This window comes from Microtus pennsylvanicus, chromosome 5, assembly GCF_037038515.1.
Source record: "Microtus pennsylvanicus isolate mMicPen1 chromosome 5, mMicPen1.hap1, whole genome shotgun sequence".
NCBI classification, from domain to species: domain Eukaryota; kingdom Metazoa; phylum Chordata; class Mammalia; order Rodentia; family Cricetidae; genus Microtus; species Microtus pennsylvanicus.
Window position 1 is genome coordinate 72013474 of NC_134583.1, and position 23692 is coordinate 72037165.

A 23692-nucleotide genomic window follows, 5' to 3' on the forward strand; every position below is an offset into this window, starting at 1 on the left:
AAAGAAACCTGTCTTGAAAAAACAAAATGATGATGATAATAATAATAATAATAATAAATTAAAAACATACAAAGCGAACAGCACTTAGGGAATGAGGAGATCTTTGGTCTCCACATGCATATAACTGTACATATGTGTGCATATCCCCCCAAAAGTCCCTGCAGAGCCACCGGCCAGGATTCTGATGCCTGAGACATGGCCCCTCAGATTAGGAGCATCTGCTGGAGCTTGTAGAAATTCAGTGTTTCAGGCACCACCCCAGGCCTGCTTAGTGGGCATCTGTATTTTAGCAACCTACTCCGTGACTTTTCACCCACAGAACACTGCTACTCATGTGCCTCCCCCCCCCATCTTGGCTGCACACTGAGATATTCTCAGGAACTCTGAATACTGTGGATGGCAGAGCTCTGTGATACAGTATTTGCCTAGCAAGCTCAAGGCCCTAGTGTCAATTCCCGATACAAAAAAAAAAATCTTTAGATGTTTATTGTTTAGTTGAAGATGACATGTACGCATTGCCACTATGGAGAACGCATCGGAACCTCCCTCACCTCAGTCCTGCCAGCCCCGGAAGCACTGCCATCGCTGCTCCTCGGATGTTTTCTTTTCCACCCTTGCTCTGATACCACGTGAACGTATGATTCTGTTCCCTGGAGAAAGCCTTTTTCCTGCCAAGGCAGACAGTATGGCTTCTGCCTTCTATTTACTCAAGATAGAGTTAAAGTTTACACTGGGCTGAGTTCAAGATCAAGAGCACCTTGACCTTGTGGGAGTTGGGTCAACACCTTGGTGCTATACGCATGTTGGAGCAATACAGGTCTGAAGCGTGTGGGGTGCACTTCATGTGCCTATGAGGAAAACCCAGTGACCACACCTAGAACTTTTGGACAGAAAGCTGCCTTCGAGGGTGTCGCTCCTTGTGTACTTTGGGTTCAAGGCTGATATTTCATTTTAACGTGGGTGGAGGCAATGGCTAAATGTCTTAGAAGGCCTGAAGACATCTGTCTTTCTGCCCTACAGCCGTGTGTTTCTGGGTAGCAGTTGAAGAATGTGTCTTGCGGCTTAACAACACTGCGCAGGCTGTGAGGGCTTAGTTCACAGAGGTTTTTTTCTAGGGAAAATAATAAAAAGTTCCTTCAAGTGCACAGAGAGATGGATGCTGTGTTGTGAGTGTGAGGGCTGAGGCAGAGCACGCTGGTGCTGGGTGTGCTATGACGTCCTCTCCAGGTCTGCAGAATATACAGAAAACTTACAACTGTGGGCTGCAGAGGAACGTGGGCTCTGCAGACATACAACCTTGTTCTGTATGGCCTTGTAATAATGTCATCACTCTAAACCTGGGTCCTCCCATGTCAAGTATGGGTTAAGGCCATTCCTACCACAAGGTTCACTGTAAGGATTAAAGGAGGAAAGAAGTAACATAGCAACTCCCACAGAGCGCTGGCCACACATCAGGGCTCACAGAGCTCACCTGGGATCAGGGCCCGGAAGACGTCTCAGTCAGTGGAGTTCTGGCTGTGTAGGCATGAAGACCTAAGTTGGAACCTCTGTTACTCACGTGGAAGTCAGACAAGGTGGTGTAACCCTGGTACTAGTGGGTGGAGACAGGTCAATCCCTGAAGGTGGCTAGCCAGCCATTCTAGCAAAATCCATGAAGTTCAAGTCCAGTGAGAGACCCTCACTCAGAAAACAAGGTAGAGAGTGACTAGGGAAGATGCTAGAACTTCTGACCTCCATACATAAGTGCACACACATGCACACACACACATACACACAAGCTTACCTGATATACAGTGCACTTTTGAAGGGAGCAAAGGTGTGCTTTGGTTCCATCGTGGTGGGGAATACATAACAGCAGGCAGAGAAGGCCTGGTGGCAGGAGCAGGAGACTGGCTTGTCACACGTAGGAAACAGAGGGTGAACAGAAAGTGGGGCCCAGCTATAAAGCCTCCCATTCTCAATGACTGACTTCTCCCAAGGGAGCTTCACCTCCTGAAGATCAACCTGTCCAGATGGTCCGCCAGCCTTTGAAGCTTCAGTCTGTGATTGTCGGGCTCCGTACTTTCAGGCCTCCGGCAAGGGAGTATAATGAAAACACACAATGGAGCAAAACTGCTCGCTTCACGGCTAAGGAGTAACTTGCTTGTTAGAAACAGTGCTGCAGAGGGTTGACGGACAGCTGGTGCTGGTGAAGCCTGGCCCTGAAAGGCTCTCATCCCTTCCCGATGTAACATGCATTCAGTTTGCCTGTCTGAGCTGCCAAAATCTTAAGAGTTCCAGCACTGCTCAAAACCTATGTTCAAAGTCTCCTTTAAGACCCAAGGCAAACCCTGAGCTGGAAGCAGTGGCTTCAAAGACTTCTCGACTTCATGGTTATCGGTGGCCGTATCACTGTCCTATTTCTTGGTTCCTGTGTTAGTCACTTCCTGTTGGTATGGAACGTAGAGTTCCAGAGAGCGAGGCCATGATGGTGGGAAGGTACGGTGGCAGGTGGCAGGAGCTGGACATTGGCTGTTCACATTTTTTTTCTGTACACAGGAAGCAGAGAAAGCCAAACACCGTTTCAAAAATAAGAACTTCTATTGTGTTTTTAGTTTTCTTTAACTGATTATTAGTTGGGGGAGCTCTGAGAAGTCTTCAAGTAATTCCAGTTATCTGAAACTCAGCCAATGCCTTCCCTCTTCTGGAAAATCTCCCCATACCCAACACTGGGTTAAAGATTCTCTTTCCATCTGTGTTGGGTGGCAGCCATCCTCTCCTGGAGGTAGGATTGAGCACAGAGGCCTCCACGCATATAACTTCAATCCTAGTGCTTTTTCAGGCCCCGGAGTGTTACACCTAGCCCGCCATGTGCCACGAGGAAAGAGACAACACTTACGGATTCCAAAGGTTTAGTAAATCGCCACCTAAGCAGAGCTGCAGGGCAGGGACTCGGGAGACTTTTTCCTCCTGACAGCCCCAAGCAGGGGTAAAAGTGGGGTTCATAGCATAAAATTCACAAACATTTGTTGCCAAGTTACAATTTTCACCAATCAGAAATCAAAGATGAGGGACTTTCCTTGAGGGCCCCATCACTGTCAGCTGACATACAATGCTAGTCTTTGAGTCCAGCCAATCAGATTCATTTGTTCCTTCTGATGTTAGGAACAGCCCATAAGGTTGCTAGAGAAGGCTAAAGATGCATAATGACACTTTCTACGGTTTAGGGAGGAGGGTGATCAGCCATTGGAGAGTTCTCAGCCTCCCTGGGGCTTGGGGACCTGAACTTTATTTCGCCCTGCTGATAAAATGGAGTCTGAAGTCAAAATTGCAGTAGTGGGGCCAAGGTGCTTTTGCCTGCTCCCTTCACAAAGGACAGTGAGGTTCCATCAGAGCTCCTCCGGTGGAGCAGAGCTTATGATAGCTGCCATGTCTGTATGCCCAACTCTGAGGCCTGTGACTCTTTGAAAATAATGGGCCGAAACTTTGGGTCCCTGTGCCTAAGTGTCCCTTTGTGTTCATTAGCATATCAAAAAGATAGACTTTGTGAACACTCAGCCCTCTAGCAAGGAGTGTCTTCTTTGTCTAGGGAGGCTTGGCCTCTGTCCTGCCTTGTGTCTGTCTTTCCTGTCAGTTATAGCTGGCCTTCCATGTTTGCTGATGTAGTTCTCATTACAAGGATTTCTCTGCGTATAAAACTAGCTCAGGAGTACAGTAACCAATGAGGGGCCCTTGGTCCAATGGGGAGAAGCAAGTCCTTGGATAGAGTGGAAATTCTTTCCAGCTTCTGGCAGATTCTAATGTTGCTCACAGGGCAATGCCAGGCACTGACGTCTGTTGGTATTCTGGTATCACACTCCTGCTTCCTGTCTTTCCACTTGGGATGGAGCTTGTCTTTCCAGGCAGGGTCCTGTCTTTGACATCTTTAGGCCCGCAAGGGCACTTGGGGTGGTGACTGCAGATATTCGGTGATTTCATTGGTTAATGGTGACTTCTCTGTTGGCCTAGTCCGAGTGCAGTTTTCCATCCTGCCTCCCGCCTGTGTCCTCAGTCCACCAGATTTGTCCCTTCTCTGCACTGTTGCCACAGCAGGGTATTAACAGAAGCTGTAAACAGAGCAAAACCTCCTTGGTAGACAGGACCAGGCCTTGTATTTCAGAAGACTGCCCCCTCTCAGTCTGTCTCCCTCTTGCATTTACAAGGACCTCTGCGGTTTAACTGGGTTCACTGGGACACCCAGATTACCCAAATGAATCTCCTTATTGTAAGATCAGATGATTAGCAGCTTAATTCCACCTGCCAAAAGTAACTCAGGGGAGGAGGGGTTTGTTTTAGTTGACCGTTCCAGGTCACGCTCCGTCGTGGGGTGACGCTAAGGCCGAAATTCAAGGAGCTAGTCACGCCACATCCACAGTTGGGGGGAAGAGAGGAAACGAACGCGGCCTGTTTGGGGCAGTACTCAGTGAACCACCCTATTCTTAACAGTCCAGTACCTCAAACAAGGAAATGGTGCCACCCGCGGCAGCCTGGATCTTTTTACACAAATTAACTGTCAAGATAATCCCCCCGTATACGTGCCCACAGGCCAGCCTGAGCTAGATAATTTCTGGGTTGAGGCTCTTCCTAGGTGATTTCAGGTCCTGTCAGGTGGACAGTTAAAACTAGCCAGCACATCCTGGTTCACAGAATATAGTCACAGACTGGGGTGGGGAACGGGACTAGGATAGGGGCATCCTTGGCAGGGTGGGGGGTTGGGAGGTGGGGGCGTGGATAGCAGAGGAACCTGCCTCTATTATGAAGCAGCAGAAACTTGAACTAGGATCCTTCAGAAACAGCTGATGGCGCATTTAAGCAAATCAGTAGATTGGGGTCCTAGCTTGTGAAATGAGCACAATAATACAAGACCAGCTGGGCGATGGTGGCGCACACCTTTAATTCCAGCACTCAGGAGGCCGAGGCAGGTGGATCTCTGTGAGTTTGGTGTACACAGTGAGTTCCAAGACAGCCAAGACTACAAAGAGAAACCCTGTCTAAAAACAAAAAAAAAAACAAAAACAAAAAACTCCCACAACAACAACAACAACAAATAAACCGGTACCAATACACTCACAACAAGGGAGTGAACCCAGAATCTATTAAATGGTCCTCAAAATGTGACTCTTAGAAGTAGTGCTTTGTTTGTTTGTTTGTTTGGGTTTGTGTGTGTGTAGCTTTGGGTTCCTCTGTGTAGCTTTGTACCTATCCTGGAACTCCCTGGTCTCAAACAGAGATCCACCTGCCTCTGCCTCCCAAGTGCTGGGATTAAAGGTGTGTGCCACCACTGCCTGGCTAGTAGTAGTAGTGTTTTTTAAAATACAGAAAATAGTTTTGTGGCTGCGAAGTCTACAAATCCTACCAGGGGATTCTCACCTGGGCGCTCCATCCTAGGGCATCTGTTTCTTTAAGGGGAGGAAAGGAAGTGTTGAGTCACAGCGAGTCTTCTGCCCTTTGGTCCCTGAGTCTATAAAATAGAGCAAAGGTTTCTTGGACACAAACCTTAAAATAGGAAGTCTAACACCCACATACAGCCACATTCTCTTCTAAGTGGGGTCTAGAGGCAGTCATTTCCAGAGAAAAGGTATGGTGTGGGCAGGGAAGTACCACTTCTGTGTGTAAAGGGGATGCGAGCGAAAGAGTTCGCTTCAGACTCTAAAAGGAAAAACAAAACAACAAAAAAGCAAATAGAAACGTACACAGTCCCTAGAAATAAGCCTGCTTTTGAAGTTGCAACAGCCAACGAGCAGGCAGGACAGCAGCTGTACGAGGTTTACTAAAAGTTTCTGTGGCTAAGCATCCGGAAGGCAGGCAGAAGACAAGGCCAGAGTGTGGTTCCAGGTAGTGTCTCCACCCCACCCAGTTCCAACTTCTTGCTAAGGTTTCTCCCGCTAAGCAGGCAGGAACCAACTCCGCCCCAATCCTTCCTTCACACAGGGGAAAGCGCCTTGGAAAAAAGACTAACAGTAACAAGTTGTTGTGACTCAAAACCTCCTGGAAGAAGTCGGCAGGGAGTTCGGGAGCGGGCTTGTCCCTGGGTCCCTTGCCTGCCGGTGCGCTTCGGGCGGGTCCCTGGGTGCGTGTGGGCGCGCCGGGCTGCACATTCCTGGCCGGGGAGGAGAGCGCGGCGGGCGCCCCTGCGAGCAGCTGGCTGCGCTGGCCCCGAGCGCTCGGAGCTGGGGGAGGAGCCTGGCCCGGTCGCCGGCGCTCTCCCAGTCATTGGCCTTTTGTGCTGCAACTTTTCCCGAGCCCTTCGGGGAGCCTGCGCCCGCCCCGCGCCGTTGCCCCGGGAAAGTTTGCGTTTCCTGGGTTCACCCGGTGGGGACCGCGCCAGGCTCGGAGGACTCAGCCTATCTGGGGTACTCTTTGAGGGTTGCGTCCCCGGAGGAAGGCAGCTACGCGAGGGCCAGCCCCAATCGTCCGGGTAAGTGCGCAGTGGCCACGGTGGGCGCACGTGGGGTCAGGGAGGAGACAGACGACCCTAGGACCTTGGCCGCCAGACAAAGCCGTGCTAGAAGGGGCTGCGAAGCTCCTTTCAGCTTTCCTAAGAGGGACTTGTGTAGGAGCTGAAAGTAGCAAAGTACACATTGTGTTCCCCGCCGGCTGAGTCGTGTGTCTGTCAGGGAACTAGCGGGACATAAGCATCAGTCCCAGAGGTTGGTTCCCCTGAGTGGGCCACCAGGAGTCAACGTCTGTGGGCGGAGTGTTGGGGTCCTCCAGGTTTGGGGCGGGGGTGGGGTGTCCTTGTCCGCGGGCTGCCTCTATGCCGTCTCCGCTGGCCTCTTTTTTCCTATTCGTGTTGGCCACACCGGGTCTCTTGGGGGCACCTTTGGCAGCCACTTAGATGCGTGTGTATGAGTCTTAAAGATCTGCACAGGATTTCCTCTGAGTTTGAGACTTTTAAATTCTCGAACAGTTACGTCAGCACAGCCGAGTGCACTTCTGGGCTCCAGCGCGGCACGTGACCCAGCCTCGCTTCCCCCTAGGCGTCCTTTGGCTCAGCCGGGCTGCCACAGGGTTCTCTGACTCTGGGTGTCCTGCACACACAGCCTCAGGAGTGTTGTGATTGTCGCGGAACACCCCTCTGTTTGCCTGCTGTTCTCCTAACTTTGTCCAGCGTTGGTCTTTTCTTAAAAATTGGCGACGGGGCACTGCTGTCTTCTGGGGTCAGATACAGAGACAGAAGTTTGTGGGTAGCTGGTTGAAACAGAACTGAAACATTATGGGAGGTGGTAGAAGCCTACTGAAGAGGAGAGAGAGGAGGGGCTTGCTGAATGGGCTTACATGTGCACCTGTGACCACCCCAGGTCCCCACTGCACAGCACATGGAAAACTGAGGGTCCCAGGGCAGACTGCTGCCTGATTTAGCCCAGGGAAAAGTACAATTCTCTTAGGAAGCAGAGAGGACTCCCCCATTCATTTCTCTTATCTCCTTATGGAGGCCAGGTTTCTAAAGTACATTCTTTCATAGAAAGCAATGACTTTAACTTCCATTCAGAACCACATGTAGCTGTCAGAGGTGAATCTTCTCTAATGCTTTTAGGCTGTCAGTTGGAAATTAGAAGGGAGGCTAGGGCTGGGCTGGGCTGGGCTGGGCTGGGCAGTGAGTGGAAGGATTCCCATGGGTCTCTTCTTCACAGACCCAGCCCTGTCCTAGGCATTTCCCTGTAAGGAAACTTGGAGCAGGAAATAGGCCAGCAGCTGCCCCCTTATACAGTCACCAGAGTGGATTCGGTCTCCAGGCCTCCTCCTCCTCCTTCGGCTCTCTCTCAGATGTTAGGTCCCGAGTTGAGTGCATTGCTGTGTGCCTGTAATCACAGCTATTTGGGATGGCATGTTGGACGTCGGCTGGCAAGGCATAACAAGATCCGTCTTAAAAAGAACTCTGAGGTTAGCTCAAGCCTCAGACTAGGTCTGTGGAATACGGCCTGCGTATATTCCAGTCATTCATATAAAGGCATTTTTGCTTACGGGAGTCTGCAGGTCAAATGTTGGGCCCCTGTGAGACCTAGATGGAATTAGTCCACCTCATCCCTGTCTCTGGTGCGTGAATGCTTGGACTATTTAAACTGGAAGGAAGCTTGAAGATCAAAGTTTCCCTTTTCAGTTTTGAGAAAGAATTGTCAAAGGAGTCCAGGGTCTTATCCAGGGTCACACTTCAAAGTGGGGTTCCAGTGCAGGACCCCAGACACCTGACCTGGTGCTGTTGGTGCTAGGTCCCGCAGGCAACCTCACTGGTTTTATTTGGTATTGCATTGGTGTTATTTGTTTGTTGTTTCCATGGAGACAGACTCCGAATGAGGAAAGACACATCCAGTTCACAGAACCACTCCAATAAAGTGACAGTGCCCTGGGTGGTTGATGGCAGTTGAATTAAATAAGATGCTAATTTGGCCTTCAAGACTCCAAGGGTGTGTGTACTGGGGTGGGGTGGCAAGAGTATCTGTATCTGATGGGCAGACTTTGGTTGAGGCTGAAGCTCCCTGGAAGGGACATCTAGCAACACAGAAGGCTATATCTGGTTGTCTTGGTGATTGAGTGCACTGTAGGCATCTGGTGGGTGAGAGTCGGGGGCCTGCACAATCTGGAATTGCTACTCAGAGTACCAGTAGTGACCTACATAGAGGGCTCTGCCAAGGTCACAGGAATTCAAGAGAGAATCTTTAGGAGGGCGAGGAAAGGAGCCTATGGTTGCCAGGCTTCAAGTCATAGGTGCAGACGAGGGCAGCCTGCAAGGAGAGCTTGGTGGAGAGCATTTGCATGCGGATATATACCTGATTGTGTGTGTCTCCTGGGATTTGGTCCTTGGATGGTTGGGGTTGGTCTGGCAGACTCTTGTTCATGTGCACCGATTATCAGAAGGTTTGAGAAGCCGGCAGCACCAATGGTTGAGGCTGTCCAATGGAGCACACCTAAGAAAGAGAAGGCTTCAGGGCCAGATCCCCTGATCTCTCCCATTGAGATCCAGGTCTGTGAAATCCGACCGGGTGATAGAGATTTTTCTGCCTCTGCCTCATTGAGGCCACAGTCCTTGGTTTATAACCTTAATAATCACTGCCGCAGCAACTCCCTGGGATGACAAAACATCCCACAGATTATGAAATCATTTGAGAGACATGAGAGGTGTGAAAACAAAGACCCGGGGAAACAAAAGATTGCGAGGCAAAGCCTCTAAAAATAGAGCAATGACCTCAAGAAAATACAGCGATTGACTATGGTGGAGGTTCCACTCCAGATATGGGGATGCTCAGCACCGCCCCCCTCTCTGCTGCCCCTGGGTACTGTGTTATAGGATTTCAGCTTCTCATTTAACTAATGTATTCAGGACTGCCAGTTAAGAGAGAGCACTGTTCCCAAGACTCGTTACCCCTAGGCTGGGGAGTGGTAGTGTAGAGACTGCCTAGGATTTAGAGACGTCGACCAATCTTCTGAGCTCTGTCTCTCCTCTTACAAGCTGTGTGACCTTGAAGGAGTCGTGAACCATCTAAGAATCTTTTTTCTTCTCTTTAATTAATGGTAGGGGTAATGTGAAGTAGACCCCTCTGTGATGCTGTGGATGCTGGTGGATGCTGGTGAAGCCACGTATGTGAAGATACTGGCATACCGTAGAGTGCTTTGCAAAGGGACAGCCATTTGTGTTAGTATTTTTACCTTATAGTTAAAGGTACCTGTTTATTGTTTATTGGAGATTTCCTGGTGTCTCCTCTACTCTGTGTTCTGTGTTTCTTCTTCTTCTTCTTCTTCTTCTTCTTCTTCTTCTTCTTCTTCTTCTTCTTCTTCTTCTTCTTCTTCTCCTTCTCCTTCTCCTTCTCCTTCTCCTTCTCCTTCTCCTTCTCCTTCTTCTTCTCTGAAAATGTAAGCAAGGGATGTAACTGGAGGTTTCTCTCCTGCCTGCCAATTCCTGAATAATCACTCTGAGGCTTACTATTAATTACAAACTGTTTGGCCTATTAGCACAGGCTTAATCTTAACTAGCTCTTACAACTAAATTAACCCATTTCTATTCATCTGTGTATTGCCACATAGCCATGGCATTACCTCACATCTTGCTTCTCCTGGCGGCTGCTGGCATCTCCCTGACTCTGTCTTCTTTTTCCCTATCTCTCTGCTTGGATTTCCTGCCTAGCTATAAAACACGTTCACAGCATACAGAGAGCCATCCCACATCAAAGGGGGCTACACACATTAGAAGCTACTAACTAACCTTACTATCTAGGCCCAAATTATGGGGACTCCCTCGTGTTTTCCCTGGATCTGGCACAAGTAATGGATGTGTAACCTGATTCTGCTCACAGAGGACAAATCTAGGCAGAAGGAGCTGGGAAGAGAAAGCCATTGCATCCCTGGCTCATGTCTCTGCTGTCTTCAGCTCCATCGTTTCTCTCATTTGGGGTCTTGTCCAGTCCATACTAAATCCCCAAGGTCTATGAGTCATCTCCGTGTCTGTGCCATTTAGACTTAAAAGCACCCACTCACCATTCTTGCATATAAGGCCCTTGAGAGCATGGGGACATCAATCATACCTGTTCCTGGGGAGCACACAGTAAGAAGATCTGTCTGGTCAGCTCAGTAGCATCTTCTCCCTGCTTCCTGGTATTGTGCACATGGCCCTTCCTTAGCCCCAGGCTTCCTGTGGCTTTTGGTGTCCAGCTCCCTTTTCCCCATGCTAACTCTTCCACATTGACTGAACTGTGTTCATTCCTTGAGGTACCTGGCCTAGGAGTGTTTCTAGACAAACCTGCTCATGTTCCCAGAACCCTAAGTTGGATCTGGTTCTGGGAGGTCCTGCTGGCTCTGGGGAGACTCCTATATGGGGTGGAGGAAAGTTCAGTTTTGGAAGGGATGATTGCTTGTCCTTGATGGGGGCAATTCAATTCATCATGGGGTGATTGCCTTTCAGGCTCGCTGTTCGTTCTGGCATTTGGAAAAGGTTGTATGTCTTTCTTGGTGTCTTCAGCACCGAAAGAGGCCAGGAAAGGGTCAGTAAACTTAGGACCAATCAACTTTATATTAGTAATTTTCAGACAGGTGCTCCTTAAGTGAGTCGCTGTTTACCTGCAGAGTTGAACAGGAATCTGATCCAGAGGTTACAGCAGCCAAGACAGACAGCTGTAGGCCCAAGCGAAAAGTTAGTGCTTTTAGCCGAAGCTGCTTCTAAGTCTCCGTTCCCCTTCCATTTCCCAGGTTGTCCTGTGGTCTGCCGTATCTCAAAGTCTGTCTCCTTAAGGTCTGACCAGACCCTGCCTCATTTTTCTCTGTGCTCATCAGAGCTGTGTAGAATGTTTCTCTAGAAGTTCCTCACTGGCTCAGGGACTAGATCCACTCCCCTCTTGACTTGTGAGGGAAGGATTTACTTTAGTCAAGAACTCAGCCTTCTTGTGTGACAGAGAAAATACTGAGTAATTTTACTGCTTGTATGGTTTTAGAAGCAGAGAAAAATCTGTGATTCTGATACAGTTTTATTTTGTTGTTAATTTCAAAGTTGTCTCCTGTCTGCATAAAAATACTGGAGGCCTCTGCCCCGCCTTCAGCTCACTGCTTATGAGTTGAATGCCTGTTTTCAGTTCAAACATGTTAGGGGGTGTTGGTTCTGGCCTGAATAAAGTGGTGGCCAGAAAGAGCCAGAGCAGACAGTTATGAACATCATCTCGCTTGGGCCACTTCCCTGTATTCAAATGATATTTATGACCCAATCCTGCCTCCTGATAACCCATGGTGAAGAGAGTGCCATCCCTTACTTGGGGATTTTATTGCATAGACCAGGCTAACCTGGAACTCAGTATGTAGCCCTGTAGTCCAGGCTGGCCTCTGATTCACAGTCTTCCTGTTTCTAACTTCCTAATGCTAAGGTTACTGGTGTAAGTTCCCACACCTGGCTAACTATGTTTTTAAACCACGCTTAAACAAATCACTTGGTGTAAAGTTTTGCATCTTAACGATACAGCTAAGTGTTCGGCTCAACAGTGTTGATGTAGTGATATTGTTGTGTGGTCAGATCCCCAGTACTCGCTTACCGTATCAGTCTAATATCTCTCTCTCTCTCTCTCTCTCTCTCTCTCTCTCTCTCTGTTAGACAATCATGTCTAACACTATATGGTAGCCATGTAGTGGCTTCTATCAATTTTAATATTTTTGTTGTTATTTCTTTTTCCTTTTTTTTTTGAGATAGAATCAAGTAACTCAGGCTGGCCTCTAACCTCTAACTCACTGTGTAGCAGAGGCTAGCTACCTTTGAGCCCTTCTTCCTCCTGCCTCCATCTCCTGAGGGCTAGCCTGAACCACTGGTTTGTTTTAGTCTGTGCTGGGATGGATCCTGCAGCCTATGCGAGCTAGGCAGACACTCTCGCAGCTGAGCTCCATGCTCAGTGCCCTTTCATGATTTTTCAGGTAATGCATTTCGTCCTTAGGCCACAGCTTCAGAAACAAGGTCATAATAGTTTAATGAGCTTGCTTAAGATTACGAATGGCTAGTAAACTGTCCAGCTGGGTCAGAGCTTTACTCTGGGCTCCACTTGAGGGCCTTGCCAACTCTACCCAATTCCCAGTGACTCCTCCATTTGATTTCCGTGCTGTATCTTGGGAGAAGCAATGCACCTGTGTATTTGGTGCTGTGGGACAGTAGCCCCCAGCGGCGGGGGTGGGGTGGGGGTGGGGAATCCTAACTTGAAGGACCTGCAGGTGCTAAATGAGCCTTGGCTCTGTGCTGCTTTGATTAGGGAACAACTGTGTCATTATCCGCCTGACCTAGAAGGGTTTATGTCTTAGTCTTTTGAGAAACGTGGCGGCTGCTCTCTGCTCATCCTGAGAATATCTCCTCCCCTGAGCTCCTCATGAAACCCAGACCTGAGTTCATTAACCAGGAAAGTATGGGAACAAAACAGGTTGGTTTGGAGGGATGGTTAAGTTGTAGATTCGAAGGCTTCCTGCCATCTGCTGTCCTGCCTTCCTTTCCAGCGTCTCCTGGGTGGCCAAAGGCTGGGGTCAGCAGGTCACACCCTGTCTCCCGTTCCTAGTCCTCACCCTTGAGGTTGCTCCAAAATGTGGACCTGCTCCCCTGTCATTTTTCAGCCCAACCAGGGAGCTGTCCTGCTAGAATTTTGGGTTTCTGATCAGCTTTCTTTGGATTAGGTGGGATCCGTAAGACCAAACAGGACAAATCTTCATATTGTGGGACGATGCCTGGGGCCCTGGAGAGGAAGGCCTCTGTGGCTCACTGCTCAGACTTCCTGGAGGTAGCTCCCCATTGGCTCTTCTGCACTTCCTGTTACTAGATGCTGCTGAGACCACCATAACCTGTATGGGATCTGAGATCTCAGATCTGGAGCTGGAATAGCTCAGATGGAATGTTCTGTCGAGTGTCTAGGGTGGAAGGATGCCTTAGTTCATTTTATGTTGGTGACACAGTAATGTGTCACAGTTAATGACACACACTGAGTTACACAGGAAAAAAAAGTTTGTTTTGATTGGTGGCTCTATATCCGAGGTCAAAGGGATGCATCAGGTGTTAGCCTTCTCATCGCCACGGCAACAAACCAGTGCAGGGCATCCCATGACAAGAGACTGGGAGTATGTGAGAGGCCCAGCCAGACTGACTTTTATAACAGATCCACTCTCAAGATAATCCACTAATCCATTAGAGGCCTAAATGGGTTAATCCACTCCTGAGGGCAGAGCCTTAATTACCTTACAGGTGCCACCTGGTGCCACCTTTTAACATGCCTGGGTGGGGACTGCACTCCAGCTGAGGTTGGCAGAAACAAACCATATTCAAGCCACCACGAGTATACACTGTTGCTCTTTGTGAAGACAGGTCTGCACTGTGTTGAGCACATCCTGTGTGCCTGTGAGCCTTAGTCCCATCTCTTGCTGCCATCGGTCCATTCTTGATCCTCACTCTCCTGGTGCTCACACATCCTGGGAGAAGGAGGAGTGTGCCCACCCGAGGAGGCACACCTGGCAGGGAAGGCAGGAGTGAAGGAGGACCTGCTGTGTTTGTGCTGACAGCTCCCTTTTCTTTGAAACACACCCCACTGGCCAGGCACCCTGCTGGAGAGATAGATGCTCTCAGGACTGCCATTATGAGTCTGTCCACTGCTGTTGCCGGGGTAACAAATAGGGAGGCTGAGCTTTGAGCAAACCCGCTCTTCATTGCAGAGGGATGGTTCCGACTGAGGTAGTCTGCCCTTACAGTCTTTGCAGTCACTTGCTTCTCAAGAGGCATTTTATTTCTTCATCAGCCAAGGCCCAGTACCAAAGCCCAGGGCTTTCCAGAAGTAGGCAAAATAAATTTGAGGCTTAAAAAAAAAATTGAGTCCTTACAAGATTTGAAAAGCACAGGTCATAGCTGAATTGAGCAGAAGTTCGGCTTGAAATGAGACGCTGTAGTATATCATCCTCTGTGGCTATGGTTCCTTATGGCTGTACAACCATCGCTGGTTGGTTCATTTGTTCACGTATTCATACGTTCCCATACACTTGCTTTTGAGCTCCGAGCTGAGGTTTGTCAGCAGAGAGAAATATTCTTGCTTTTGTCGCTTCAGGTCCCAAGTTCCCCTCTGGACCTGCTGTTTCCTGGGAAGTCTCATGACTGCTTGTGCTCCAGTCAGGGCTGTGCGCCTTTCCGGGCTCCTGAAGGCTGTCACTGCTGGGAGGCCCAAATTCTCACTGGTATTCCCTTGCCAAGTCATTGCATTCCCAAGACCTGGTCTCCACTGCTGTAAAGCAATATGGCTGCCCTCTTGTCAGGAGTCCTGAGGGATCACAGACAGCAGCTAGCAAAGCCCTGAGATATTGTGCAAATTTTCTCTAAAAAAAAAGTGTTTATTTTTCTTTTCTTTTTTAACCAAAGGCCAAGTCTTCACCTTGCTAGACTTGCTCTGCTTCAGAATCATTCCCACAAACCCCTTTCCTTAGAGCCCCGTGGGAGGCACCTTCCTGGTCCCTCCCTCCTAGCTGGTTGTGAGATTTCCTGACTCCCGTGCCCTTGGCCTCAGCTTGGTCGTATTCTACAGGCTTGCCAAGGGAGGATGATGCCCCTCACACAGGCCTAGCGAGTAGCTGTTCTTCTGAATGAAGCTACTATGTTTATGTCGGTCTTTTTCCAAGTTTGTGTACATCAGAGTGTTGGTAACAATAAAACGAGCATTCCTAGATTATGGTCAAGGACCATCACAGCCTTGAGTTTCACGCCTGACCCTAGGCAAGTTGTCTTGCTGGTCTAGGAATCTTAGTTCCGCTTCTGCCTGGGCTACAGGAATGCCAGGCCAAACTTGTCCCAATTTCACCTGCCAGATCTGGACAAAGAAAGCCCAGCTTGGTTTGCCCAGAGTCGTACATTAGTGAATCCCGGCAGAAGCAGAGCAAGGGTTCTGTCCTCTTCACTCCCCAGAGGACAGATATTTGCCCAGGATGCGCAGGAGCGATGCTCTGGGAAGGCCACTCCCTAGGTGTGTTCCAGGTGTCACACAGTCTCCTCTCCCCCTCCTGTATCATACTAGCTCACAACTGGTCTGTGGCTTCTGCAGGAGATTCGCAATCAGAGAAGCTTCCATTCTGCCAATCTTTGGCATGCCTTCCGAAACCCAGACAACAGAGGTGAGCTGTCCTGGGCTGCCAGGCTCTGTTGAGAGAACTCATCCAGTTCTCTTCAGTGCAGCCCAGTTTCTGGGGAGCCCAGCCCTGAGGTTAGTGTTCTACTTTAGCTGACTCTGTGATGCACGCCCACAGTCCCAGCTAGTTGAGAGGCCTTGGCATGAGAATGGACTGGTGTGGGCAACATGGTGAGACCCCACTGCAAAAACGAAGTAAGATTCTCAACTTACGTTAGGAGAAAGAAGAAGGAACAGCCAGGGAAGAGTGGCGCTCAGTTGGTGCTTGCCTGGTGTACACAAAGGCTTCAGTCAAATCCCCAGCTTCGGAAACCTGGCTCCATAGTACCTAAACTGTAATCCCAGCACATTGGGGGCGGAGGCAGGAGGTCGGGAGTTCAAGGTAAGATCATTCTCGCCCACATCGGCAATTTAAGGCCAGCCTGGGCTACAAGAGATCCTCAAAATAGAAAGAAAAAAATTTAAAATATAGCAATGTCAACAACAAAGTGAAAAACTCCAGGGAACCATGCTATTAGTCAGAATGATGTAAACTTATTTAAGTTGAACCGGACTTCCTTTAGAGCTAAGTAAATAATCTTTAACCCTTGTTAGAGATAAGTCCCTAATGACACAGGAAGTCCTAAGTTTTTATGTCTGAGGCTTGCAGTTAGGAACTTGCCAAGTCATTAGATGCTCAGATCACAAATAGTCCCTGATTGTTCCCTCTGCCGCTCCCCCAACCCTAGGACATCTTGAGCCCCCTCCTCTGAAGTGGCTTGTGTCCTCTCCAGCCTGACCTGGCTCCTGGATAGTCCCACAGCTCATTCTGGGCTCCCTCGCTTCTTCTCTTTGTTATCTCTACAGCAACATGACCATCAGTTTTCAAACGTCCCGCCACTTGCCTGCAAATAGTTCTGTGACGCATCCGTCACCCCGAGACGAGAGGTTCCTGTCCTGCTCCCCTGACACTCTGAGGCTGTCAGAGCTGGCTCTAGCCCCAGCCATCCAGTGTAGGCCCCCATCTTGCCCTCCCCACAGCCCGTGCTGCCCTCCAGAGCCAGACTGAGCTCTGGGCAGCTGCCTGCAGGCCTTGCTCAGGAAGGCCTTGTTTAAGTGTTGCTGCACACACTGCTGTTCCAGGAAAACTGTGAGAATCGAGCAAAGAACGCCCACACTCTGTTCACTCGAATTCTCCAATTGCTGATGGCTTCCCATGCAGGCTCTGCCCGTCACCCCCTCGCTCTGTGTATCTTTTACTATAACTCCATGCACCATTCAAGAACAAGTTGCATAAAGTTGCCCCCCTCCAAACCAAACGCCCCAGCCCTCCAGAGCTCCAGCATGCATTTTCCCAACAGGAGCATCCTCTGGCGTGGTGCCAATGCAGCCACCCAATGGGGAGTCCTCACCAATCCTCAGAATCTACTCAGTATCGCTACCACTGTTCATTCCCCGATCAGATCCAGGGCGCAGTCCTGTGCTGGGCTCTGTGTGGTACTCGCCCACGCTCTCTCAGTCTAGGGTCCTGGCTTACCTCTTCCCAGCTTCCCATGACCTCGAAGAGCATAGTTGTTTTCTGATGGAGAAAGTCCTTCAGTCTGTCTGCACTGTGGGGAGACTAACTGCCCTTTTGGAGCAGGGATTCCACAGCAGTGAAGCTGGGCCTTCCCAGTGGTGGCAGGCGGCCCCTGGTCAATACCTGGCAAGGCTGGAACCTACCAGACATCTCCACCATGGAGCTGTCACTTTTCATTTTGTGATCAGTTGGCATTTGTTGGAGGAGCCCTAGAGACCTTGCTACCATTTGCTTCTTTGCACCACCACCCACCTACGTTAGTATCCTCCCATGTCCCCTGCCTGGCCTTCTTCCATGATGGGCCCTTAGTGGTGGCATCTTTATTTCCACCATTCTTCATACAAATAAGATGCTTTCCTTCCTCCTTGTTCATTCACTTGTCCTTGTTATCATTTCAGTCCATACGGATGCATGGGTTATTACTTTAATTCGATGGATTGTGATCCAGCACTTTCTGTATTTTCTTTTATTAATTCTTTAAACCTTTATTTTTATTCTGTGTGTATGGGTGTTTTCCCTGCATGTATGTCTGTGCACTGTGTATATGCAGTGCCCTCAGAGGTCTTTGGATCCTACGAGACTAGAGTTCATTGTGAGCTGCCATGTGGGTGCTGGGGATCGAACCCCACTTTCCAGGAGGAACAATCGGTGCTCTTAACTGATGAACCATCTCTCTAGCCCCTTATTTTCCTTTTTGAGGCCCTCTGTCCACACACAGGCACACACCGGCACACACATGCACACACATGCACACACATGCACACACGTCTCTCTGCCTCTATCCCAGATTAATAATCTCTGGTTGCAGGAGATTGCCGCTGCCTAACCCTGTGTCTTTTTTCTCCAGCCCTATCACATTTCATACTTGCAGATCCTCTTCTCACGAGAGCCTGGCTTGTTCTACCTTGGATCTTGCTGTTGCTGTTTCTTGACTGTCCTCCCTGTGCTGGTGACTTCCTTAGAACCCTGATCTTCCCTATGGCATTGCTACCCTTGCCCTCGCTCCTCCACACCACTCTTGTCCACCAGAGGAAGGGGAAGGAAAGCCTGTGGTTTTAGAACCAAACAGCAGGGAGAGGGGGAAGGAGCTTTCATTCTGTTGTATGGTGCTGAGGATGGAACCCGACACGGAGCTGTGCTCCAGCCTGAGGAACCGTCTTTAATTTGCAAGGCTCCTTGCACACATTGGACTAATGATGCCCTTTACGTGTTTCAGCTGCTCCTAGAGTGTTCTGAGATCCTCACCAGATCCTTTTGGCCTGAAGAATCCTGGGTTTCTGTGACAGCTTGTTCGTCGGGTACCCCTTGTTAGGGTCTTACAGTGTCCTCCCAAATTCATAGGCTAAGACCTTGTTTTAGTAAGTGTTACCATTGCTTTGATGAAACACTATGTCCAAAAACAACTTGGGAGGAAAAGGTTAATGTGTCTTACATATTTGAAGTCATAGTCCTTTGAGGGAAGCTATGACAGGAGCTCAAACCAGGAGGGAACCTGGAGGAAGGAGCTGATGCAGAGGCTGTGTGTGGAGTGGTGCTGCTTATTGGCTTGCTCCCCGTGTTCTGTTTGTTTGTTATTGTCAACACAGGACCATCAGCCCAGTGGTGGCCCCATCTATAAAGGTCCGAGCCCTCCCACATCAATCACTGATTAAGAAAAGCCCTACAGGCTTGCCTGCTGTCTTGTCTTAAGGAGGCATTTTTTCCCCCCGATTGAGACTCCTTCCTCTCCCTGACTCTAGCTTGGGTCAAGATGACATAAAACTAGCTAGAACCGACTTGAAGGCTCAGGTGGAGATGTTAAGAGGTGGGGAGGTGGGGACTTGGGGACGTGGCTAGGCATGAGGGCGAGCTTTCATGGATGGGATTAGTGTTCTGTGCAGGGAACCAGAGAAAGCTCCCTGTGCCCTTCCACCAGAAGAGGACTCCCAGCAGCCTGCAGACCTGCTGGCTTTGATTATGTCGAGAGATGCTGAGCAGTGGTTTCTAGGCCATCAGTCTCGTGACATTGCTACATGGCCCTGACGCACTAAGATACCACACCTGAGAAGCTATCCCTTGGATTTTGAATTCACCTTACTCTGGATTAGCCTACCAGCTTGCAGGTATGGCTTCATGCTATTCACTCAGGTGCCCCCAGGATGCTGATGGGGCACGGGCGTACTAAGTGTGTGGAGCCTGCGGAGTCAGCTGGCCCTTTCACACTAGCACGTGGACGCATTCCTGTTGGGGCTATTATTGGAATGTTAATTTCAGGTGTGTGACTTCTGTTTATGCCGCATTTGTTTAACTCTGCGAAACTGTGGTTCTTTGCCTGTCTAAAACACCTGGTGGTCCTAATAAAGAGCTGGATGCCCAATAGCCAGACAGGCACGAAGATAGGCGGGACTGGGAGGCAGAGAGAATAAATAGAAGGAGAACTCTGGGAGGAGAGAGAAAGAGGAGCCAGAGAACAGAGAGAGGAAGACGTCAGGGGCCAGCCATTCCCATCACCCAGCCAGCCAGGGAGAAAGAAGGACCCAGAGGCAAAAGGCAGTCAAGATAATTTAAGGTAAGAAAAGCTGGCAAGAAACAAGCCAAGCTAAGGCCAGGCATTTGTAACTATGAATTAGCCTCCATCTGTGATTTATTTGGAAACTGGGTGGTGGGCCCCCAAAAGAGTTAACTATCTCACAATACCTTCCTCTTGAAGGGAGGGCACTTGCTGCCTCGGTCTGTCGTAGTGATGCACAGACTTGTAGAAAAGCACGTGTTGGCACAAGCTCCCCACACATGCCAGCGACCACTCAACCTCTGCCTAGGTTTGCAGGAGGCCCTGCAGCTGATGGTAGCAGCTGGTGGTTGAAATCTCTAACCAAAATTTACCCCCTGAAAAATGTTTCAGTCATTCTAGATTCAGCATTATCCACTAGCAGAATTTAGAAAGCTTTTATCGTTTCAGTCATTAGATCTGTGAAGAAATATGGGGCTTTTTTAATAAATTTTTTAAATAGTTTTTGAAACAGAATCTCCTTATGTAGGATCTCCCCAACTCTCCTGGAACTCACTGTATAGTCCAGGTTGGCCTTGAACTCACAAAGATCTGCTGAAGAAATTCTTATAGATTTACTTTTATGTGTGTGAGTGTTCTGTCTGCATGCATGTGTGTGTACCACATTTGTGCCTGGTGCCCATAGAAGTCAGAAGAGGGTATTGAATCCCCCAGAATTGGAGTTACAGATGGTTGCAAGCCACTAGGCAGGTACTAGGAACCAAACCCAGGTCCTCTGCAAGAGCAGCCGGTGTGCTGAACCACTGAGCCATCTCTTCAGCCCCTGAAGAAATGTTTCATAAGAAGTTCTAACTGTCCAGAAATCAGGAAGGTCTCCGAGCTGGTGGTACAGTGTGGATTTGGTATAGGTACACCTCTATGTAAGCATAGATATTTAGCAATTAGTTCAGCTTACTCGAGATGCACATACATGTGTATTTCAAATCATAATTTTGTTTTTTATACAAGAGGTTGCCAGACCATTACTGGAAGCTTATTAATGCTCCAGCCTGTAGCCTGTCAACACAGAGCTATGTAAGCAGCAGGAGGAGCGAGGTAAGTTAGTAAGCAGAGCAAGGGGCTTGACTGGAGCAAGGAACTCTGCAGTTACAGTGCAGCCCAGGCCTTCACTCGTACATATGGAAAAGCTAAAGTCCCAAGCAGTCACCTGGCAGACATTCCAAGGTGGGGCTGCTCTGGAAGCCAGCCCTCCTGACATCATCGACAGTTTTCGAATGTAATAGCATGCTTGCGCACTAGCGTCATAACTGATCAGGATATTAGTCAAACTGTCACCCAGAAACTGTTTCTGTTCAGAAAACTTGGGGAAGTGTCAGTGGTCTTTGCAAAGTGCCATTCCATCCTCTGCTATTCCACCTGAGAGAAGGATGTATGTTTTTGGAAACTTCTCTCTTGTACCTTCATTTTCTCGGGCGATGCCTAATGAATGAGTGTGGGTGTGTTTCTGCCTCAGATTGAGGTGGGCAAGTCTTCACAGGGTGGCATTGCTCTGATGGTACCTGTGTCACAAAGCAGTCACGAGGACAGGGAGCCAAGTTGTTCCCTGACACCTAAAATCTCTCTTAAATATATTTTCTTGGGCTGGAGAGATGGCTCAGTGGTTTAGAGCACTGTCTGCTCTTCCAGAGGTCCTGAGTTCAATTCCCAGCAACCACATGGTGGCTCACAACCATCTGTAATGAGATCTGGCGCCCTCCTCTGGCGTGTGGGCATACATGGAGGCAGAATGTTGTATACATAATAAATAAATAAAAAAGAAAAAAACCACATTTTCTTGTTTATGTTGACTATACTCGTGGTATTCATTCAGCATAGAACCAGAAAACAGGGCTCATAGGATGGCTCAGCCACAAATGGTATCAGCTGCCAGGCCCAGGGACCTGAGTTCAATTCCCAAGACCCATATTGGAAGTTGTGTTCTGACCACCACATGCACCTGCACACACACAGTAAATTAGAATATAATTAAATTATCTTTTAAAGAATTAGAAAATAGATGCCAAATCTATGAAGAAAAATGCTTAGCTTGAGCCAAAGAATTATGCTGATAACACCTTGGCGTAGGTTTTACCTTGCTTGCTGGCCCATTTGTGCTGTTGCTGTTTGCTACATTGCTGAGCACAGCCACACGAGGCTCGATTATGTGGCCCATAGTTGACTTTTCCAGTTTTCAGTTAATCATGAGAATATTTTCACCTAGATGCCCCAAGCTCTACCAACATTCTTAAACCGCTGCAAATAAATCTGTTGTGTGGCTGTGCCTTAATCTGATGAACCGTTCCCCACCATTAGACATTTTGGTCACCTTCTGTGACCACCGCCTCCTTACTCCCAGCCGTTATCATCTCCTAAAATAGTATCTTGGAAAGCCCGTGGTGTGTTGAAGGAAGCTGAATCTTTTATGGTGTGCTGCGTGTGCTGCCAAAACTCCAGGGCTGTTTTTCTCCTCTGACTTTGTGATATTTAGAAAGTTGATCATGTCCATAATTACGGAGTCTCCAAGTTGTAATCCACCAAAGACCTATCCTGGCCATTCCTCCCCCTCCCAGCTTCCTTGTATGAACTTCCTGGCCCCTATGTGTAGCCATGGGGCTCCAGCGGCTGCCCCAGAGGAATTGGAATTGTGGGTAGGACCCACAGGGAATAGTAATGCATGGGCATACATATGGACCTACCCCCTGGTATTTAGAATGTAGTTTAGAAAGTTTCCTGGGCCCACCCACTCTCACTCATACACATGCCAGGGGCCCTGATTGGTGCCTGACCAGTTAGAAGCTTCAGGTCAATCCTTTGGTTTATGACCAAGTCCTAGTTTCTCCACCTGATCTTGTAACCTACCTCCTGTCCCTTTCTCCCCTCCATAGCCCCCACTTTGCCTACGCTCTAATTACAGTGACCTTTTCCTGTTCTGCAGAATGTCAAACTCCTTCCTAATCATATTTTTCAAAGATAGGAATGGCCTTGCACTGGGGGATGCTTACCTTTCTCTTAATCCTCCATCTTGAGGGCCCAGCCAAGTGTGGTGATGGAGAAGGTGGCTGCTGAGGTCAGGCTTGAGTTACTCAACCTGCCTGTGCCTTTATTTCTAAGTGGTAATAAAAACTACACCCCAAAGGGGCTGCTTGACTACTGTATGTGGAATCTGTAAATGCTAACCTCCTCCTTACAGGTTTCTGTACTTGCTTGTGCTTAGCCATGGATAGAGAGCACTCTTCTTCCTGGACCAGCATATCTTTGGACTATCTGTAGGAAGCCCAGATATCTCCTTCCTGTTATAGAAAGGGTGTGTGAGCCCTGCCTAGGGCCAGATGTTAAAATACATCTGCATCTCCTGAGAACTTCCTGAGTTTCTTGATTCTTTTTTCCCCCTCCATAGCGCCCCTGGAACTGATGATGTCATCCAGCCAGCTGCTCCTGCGGACCTGGGACACCCACCCTTAGCTGACTCTTCCCATCATGGTGACAATGCCAGGCCAGTCTCTACACATCTGACAGTCCAGAGGTACAGTAGAAACATGGCTGGGGCTGCCTGAGGCAAGGTCCCATGAGTTCTCCCTCCTTCTCTTCCCTCATCCCCCCCACCCATTTCTCACAGTGTCTGTCTACCTGTTCTAAGCACAGTAGGTTGTGGCAGGGCTTAGCTTCTTCTGGCCTCAGTTATACTCTGAAAGGACACTGGAAGCCCTCCAGAGAGTATATTGCTGTTTCAGGGCCTGGTTTAGGGAGCTGGCTACCTGCTGGCTGCTGGGACATCAGCTTGTTCAGCTGCTTGTTTTCCTCTGTCTTTGGGCAATGATCAGAGAACAGAGGAGTCAGCAGGGTGTGGGAAGAGGAGCCAGGTTCTTGGGCCTTTGCCCAGCACAGAGACCTGGACTCTCGGCTCCGTCTTCTGTCCTGTTGCCTCCTACAGTCCTTCCATCTTCCTTGCCCTTCACACCCCAGTTCTTTGCTACCTCCTACTTGGCA

At 49.0% G+C, this 23692-nt stretch overlaps 1 protein-coding gene across 22 annotated transcripts in view; it reads left to right on the forward strand.

Annotated features, from left to right (window-relative positions):
• Positions 1-23692, forward strand: part of Tacc2 (transforming acidic coiled-coil containing protein 2) — a 208903-nt gene that overhangs the window by 90945 nt on the left and 94266 nt on the right. For 19 of the 22 annotated variants that reach the window (XM_075972486.1, XM_075972495.1, XM_075972503.1 and 16 more), the window contains one exon: positions 23103-23228. The exons of 1 other annotated variant lie outside the window; for it this stretch is intronic. In XM_075972486.1, the coding sequence (XP_075828601.1) occupies positions 23103-23228 (126 nt within the window). Of the gene's footprint in view, positions 1-6184; positions 6437-23102; positions 23229-23692 lie in introns of those variants that run through there. 2 more of the 22 variants (XM_075972513.1, XM_075972514.1) reach the window with 2 other exon arrangements.